At 34.3% G+C, this 6,139-nt stretch overlaps 1 protein-coding gene across 1 annotated transcript; it reads left to right on the top strand.

Moving 5' to 3' along the window:
- Positions 1-390: 390 nt before the first annotated feature.
- LOC134241536 (dual specificity calcium/calmodulin-dependent 3',5'-cyclic nucleotide phosphodiesterase 1-like) lies at positions 391-6,136 on the top strand (the record flags this gene model as incomplete). Its single annotated transcript, XM_062723575.1, has 7 exons — positions 391-588; positions 1,887-2,069; positions 2,337-2,403; positions 2,493-2,750; positions 3,402-3,502; positions 4,362-4,487; positions 6,109-6,136. Coding segments are annotated over exons 1-7 (894 nt in total), but the record flags the coding sequence as incomplete, so codon positions are not given.
- Positions 6,137-6,139: the final 3 nt, after the last annotated feature.

Below are 6,139 nucleotides of genomic sequence, written 5' to 3'. Positions count from 1 at the left end.
TGCAACAGATATTTTTTTTAAAGAAATGCAGTGTGTGTCTTGGCTAAAAGTATGAATGTAACTTATTTTTTATTAAAGGTAATTTTTTGGTCAAACCTTGAAACTATACATATAAGCTCCCTTAAAACTTTTAAACCCCCCCCCCTTTCCCCTTGAAAAATTAATTGTAAGCATTGTAAGATAACATGAATGCTATAGAGTTGATTACTGAGGGTTGTATCCATTAATCAAATGCATGATTACATCAGCAAAGTCACAAACCTTTGTATATCATAAGTCATAACACTAAAAATCTAAAATGCACTGACCTGACAGCAGTTCGGGAAACATGACCCGTGATGATGTCATAAATGTTTGATGATGTCACTTCCTGTCATGGCAGAAAGTGTAGATGAAGGGATTAGGCCTAGTTTAGGCTGTAAACATAACTGTGATTAACTGTATCTGAATTTAACCAATGGCTGAATCTAATTCAGAAAGAGAGAGTGACACAGTGTTTCAAAATGCAACCCGTCGTATGATAATAACACAAAGGTTTTTCCCTGTTATTGACCAAAATTTGCCAGCAGATCAGATCATGGAAAAGGAGTAAGTGCACTGCATTCTGTATCTAAGTATTTTCTTATGACCTCAAAATGAGAAGCAGGATTTGATAGGGTGATGATGGAATATAAGGTATAGAATTACATAATACTAGTATAATATAACTGGATAACAAAAAAAATATTTTTTAACTGATCAGGATAGTGAACTGTCATTTATAGGCCATATTTTAATGGATGCAGATTGTGATTATAGTAAAGAATAACATTTGAACATAACGTTTTAAAATTTTTATAGAAGTCATTACTTTCAAATTTTCAGAGCACACAGCAATGGATAGCATAGCAGAATGTTTGAAAACAGTCATACTTTCTATTTTTCTGTAAATACTGTAAAATTACTTATTTTCATGGGTTAAAATTTTTGTTGCTTTAGGAAACACTCTTGGTTTGTGAGTATTTGATTTGGTGCAAGGATAAAGAATTGTGGAGTAACTATATATGAAACATTTTACACTTCATGGGGGACATGAATTCGTGGTTCTCTTCATTCCTTTAAAACAACAAAAATTAAATCCCACAAATATTTGACTACACAGTAAATGTTAGAATAATAACAAGCATACGAGCATCTCAAACTGGAGGGTCTTTAAACATTCATAAAGAAATCAGGAATACATCAAGTCGACAGAATTTAGATCATCCCCCCTCTCATGCCCTTTACAAAAAATCCTACTGGTAACTTTGCATAAATTTTTAATTGAGCATAAAAGAAATAGTTTTGCACCTATAATTTCTTCCATTCTGGTGATTACAATGTGATGGTCATTGTGTGAAGATATAATAATGCAGCTGTATGGATTCTAACGAAGCATTCCTGATGTCTATATACACTCCAATTATTTAAACAAATTTTATTGTATGATTAATATAAAAAGTTAATTTGGTTACAATAATATCTAACAACTTAGAAAAACTTTCTATTTTGAGGCACTGAGAACCATTTGAAATAATTTAATGCCAGTAATAAAACTAATTTTATGCCAATAATAAAACCTCTTTGCATTAAAACCTGTACTAAAACAAAAGTATTGAGTCTGTGCCTTCCTCCCCATTTCTATGCTAATTATTGATAATATTAGACATTATGAAGGTTTTTCTTGGTTATGACCTTGCAAATTAAGTTTCCCCTAAACAGCACATATGTGCCACCCGAGAATCAATTCATATGAGCCTTCTTTTTTTTTACAGATTTTTGACTTGTAGATTTTAGGAATCGTCCAGTATTTTTACTCCTCTTTGGTTTGTAGGAGACCTAACATCTTGTGTTTTATTGTTTTGTAGACGACTTACAGATGAGGATGATGAACTCAGTGAGGTGGAACCTGACGCAGTCCCTACAGAGGTCAGAGATTGGCTGGCCTTGACCTTCACAAGGTCAATGAACAATGTCCGACGAAGAGGACAAGAGAAGCCCAAATTCCGAAGTGTGGCTCATGCCATCCGGGCAGGCATTATGGTGGACAGGTAGGTAGAAAAGACAACACATTTAACTGGCTAACTGCTTTAAAAATTACAAAGTGTCAGTATAAATATCATTTAAGTGGAAATTTTTAGTTCCTAAGTTGGTTTCTGTTATGTACAACACAAATATATTCTTAATGTAATTATTGTCTTTTGTATAACTTTGGAGGTAGTTCAGAGGCAGAAAAAAATAAATTGCACAAGAAATTTTGATATCTAGTTATGATGTGAGAATGAACACGGTGAAATAAGTATGATTTTCTGTTGTAGAATTTACAGACGACTCTCCAGTTCAGGCACATTACATATTCCCCCAGCAATTCTATCACTTTTAAAGGTGAGAATAATTCACATTGCTAAAAATATGAAAACATATCTGCACTTCTAATGAAAATGATTGCATGAATGTTTTGTCTTTTTTTCCAGGGCATGGATGATTGGTCGTTTGATGTATTTGCACTGAACACAGCAGCAGAAGGGCATTCTTTGAAATATGTGGGTTATGAACTGTTACAAAAATATGACTTGGTTACGAAATATAAGATAAATAATTCAATGTTGGACTCTTTCCTCCTGCAATTAGAAGCTGGATATAGCAAATATAAGAATCCGTATCATAACCTGATCCACGGAGCGGATGTGACCCAGACAGTACACTTCATCCTGTCACAGAGCAAGCTGGCAGTAAGTATCTATCTGTCGGTCACAGAAAGCTGGAAGTATCTGTCACAGAGCAAGCTGCCAGGATTTATCTTTCAGTCTTAGCAAGCTGGCAGTAAGTATTTGTCACAGAGTAAGCTGACAGTACTTATCCATCAGAGCAAGCTGGCAGTACTTATCTGTCTCACAGCAAGCTGGCAGTAAGTTCTATCATAGAGCAAGCTGGAAGTAAGTATCTGTCACAGCAAGCTGGAAGTAAGTATCTATCACAGAGTAAGCTGACAGTAAATATGTCATAGAGTAAGCTGGCAGTTAGTATCTGTCATAGAGCAAGCTGGAAGTAAGTATCTATCACAGAGCAAGCTGGAAGTAGTATCTATCACAGAGTAAGCTGACAGTAAATATATGTCATAGAGTAAGCTGGCAGTTAGTATCTGTCATAGAGCAAGCTGGAAGTAAGTATCTATCATAGAGCAAGCTGGCAGTAATTATTTGTTACAAGTAAGCTGACAGTAAGTATCTGTCACAGAGCAAACTTGCAGTATTTATCTGTTCGTCACAGCACGCTGGCAGTAAATATCTATATGTCACATCTTCAAGCAAGTCTTAATCAATGTCACATTCTTGTTATCACTGAGCGTTGGTTGCCTATTGTTCGGCTCTTTCTATTTTCAGCATTGGTTAACAGACCTGGAAGTGTTTGCTACAATTATTGCCGCTCTGATCCACGACTATGAACACACGGGAACCACAAATAATTTCCACATTCAGACGGGGTATGTTTTATCCTAGTAGCACTAGTGTTATGATTAATATCACATATTCATAGCACTTGTTCAAGGCTTAAAATACTAAACACGGTGTGGAAGTAGTTCCTTGTACATAAATCTGTAGTCAGAATAAGAACAGTAAGTCCTGAATGATAGAAAAATAATTAGCCTGAGGATTTACTAGGATCATATAATATGTAGTAAATCTAGCCGGGGGGGGGGGGGGGGGGGGATAGCCAAGGTCAAGGTCTTCAGGTTAATGTGTCAAATTCTTAATGGCTTGAGGTGTAAATTCTAGAAGGCAAGGCTTTGTATTGGAAGAGATTATAACTGCATTAGGCCAAAAATAAAAATAGTCTTGTTTCCTGCTACCTGACCTACCCTATTTTTTTGCACCCGACCCTAAAGTTTTTATTTAGTTTTTGAGGGAAAATCGAAAATTTCATGATCAAAAAGTGAAAAAAATATACATTCAAGTGGTATTTCATGAAATATATATGTTTTAAATATGGACTTGCAAGAAACACTACTTATTAATAATATTTTAAATTATAATATTGACCAATGACATGTTTAATTTGGTTTTGTAATAGTTCATATCCAACAAATACCATTGGAAAAAAATAAAATAATATAAAAAAATAAAATAATTTTCCGACCTACCTACCCTATTTTTTTCAGGCTGGTAGCAGGAAACAAGACTATTTTTTTTTTTTGGCCTTAGAAGGCTATTCTTGACAGAAAGAAGTGGCTAGTAACAAAGAAATCTGGTTTCTTAGCCATGGTTACATAGCTATGTTCTTTCGTTTAAGCTTTTAGTTTGAGGATCGATGTTATAACTATTATTTATTGCTATTTCTTGCAGGTCCGAATTTGCTATTCTATATAATGATAAAGCAGTCCTGGAGAATCACCATATATGTGCCTCATTCCGAATCATGAGATCCGAGGAAGCCAATATACTGAACCACCTCAGCAGAGAGGAGTATAGGTATATAAAGATAACACTTAATTCACACACAGATTAAATAGCATAAAAACTAGCAGCATCAGCAGAGAGGAGTATAGGGTAAAGAGAAAAAATTCACACACAGATCAAAACAGTATAAAACCAACAGCATCAGGAGAGAAGAACATAAATAAAGATACACATTTACAAAATCTTCCTCCTTATCCTAGAACTATACATGTCAAAACAGTACAATACTGTATACAGGGTTATTTTCACCCCGTGTTATTTTCGCCCTTTTGCACTTGCAAACTATTTTGCCCCATTTTAAATTTGCCCTGTCATAGTTCTGTTTAAGAAATTCTACTGTGTAATTTGAATTTGCCCCGTTTTAAATTCGCCCAATCAAGAAAGGTGCGAAAATTTCCCTGTATACAGTACCTACCCACCACATAGAGATGGGTAGACACAGCAAGAAATTACATGAATTTTCCTAAATTCAGAGTTTCCGAAAACTATCGGTCCTACCGGCAAAACCGATAGAAAATCTAAATGTCCGATGAAATTCGCTTCAGTATCGGTCCGTGTGACCGATTGTGGTGAGGGCTTGTCCTGATTAATTTATTGTACTCTAATCTATTGCAATATCTTCATAAATGAAAAATTTCAATGCAGCAAGCTCCTATTCTTCGTAAATATCCATTATCTTATCCATTTTGCAGTTCTACTTGACTTATTTACTTCCAAAAACGATCGTTTTTTCCTAATCCGAATTTCCTCCATTCCTCTGTTATTGGTAAACACATGCAGTATATAGGTCAAGAGGTGCAATGCCCACTGAGAAAACGTAAAGATAATTTTTTAAAATTTACTTTTTATTTTGAATTTCTACTGCTATTTATATATGATTCAAATTTACAAGTGAGAATTAAACTTTAAATTTTAAAAAGAATTCTAGAAACCATGAGAAGTTTTCTTTTTCAAGAATTAACTTTTTTGTAATTAGTTGTTTCTTTCTCACAATATTTACTTGGGGCTAGTGACTTTATTGCTGCCACAAGCCTGTGTGACCTGGTGCCATGTTTGAATTAATTATAGTTGCATTTTATATTCCTGGTATCACAATCAGTGTTTGTGAGCCACAATTTTTTTTACATATTCAATGCCATTTTCTTTGAATTACATCTGACATGAGAAATACACTGTATATTTTAAAATTTATTCGGACTGATAGAATATATTTCGGACTGATAGAACACATTAAGTCATCAGTCCGAATGACTGATAGAAAAATTTGGTTTTCGGAAACTCTGTAAATTGGGGGGAAGGTGCATGTGGTCTATTTTCTAAAAGAACATGCTGCAGAAAATCAATGTCTTTGGCAACTTTTTGAGAAAAAGTTGGAAAATGCACAAGTTTTTGATGTTGTAATTGGCAGCATTTAGGAGGTTCTATAACTGTAACAAAACAGGAATTTGAATGATTCAGGAAGCATGAGTTTAATTTACACAAAACAACTTTATATCTAAGTAAAGCACAGGACTATATTTGTATTGAGATTGTTAATCCACATCTTCCAATGCAGTCATTAATTTTCCATCATATATAATTATATATGTGCTGTCTGTATTGTTTGTTAGTATATCGATCGTTTCCTTTGTAGAGAATTCCGATCTTTAGTGATAGAGATGGTG

This window comes from Saccostrea cucullata, unplaced genomic scaffold (genome assembly GCF_032062105.1).
Source record: "Saccostrea cucullata isolate Sc308-1 unplaced genomic scaffold, CSIRO_AGI_Scuc_v1 ctg22100, whole genome shotgun sequence".
Classification (NCBI taxonomy): domain Eukaryota; kingdom Metazoa; phylum Mollusca; class Bivalvia; order Ostreida; family Ostreidae; genus Saccostrea; species Saccostrea cuccullata.
The sequence above is the reverse complement of the archived record's forward strand: the minus strand, read 5'-3'. Positions and strand labels throughout refer to the sequence as shown.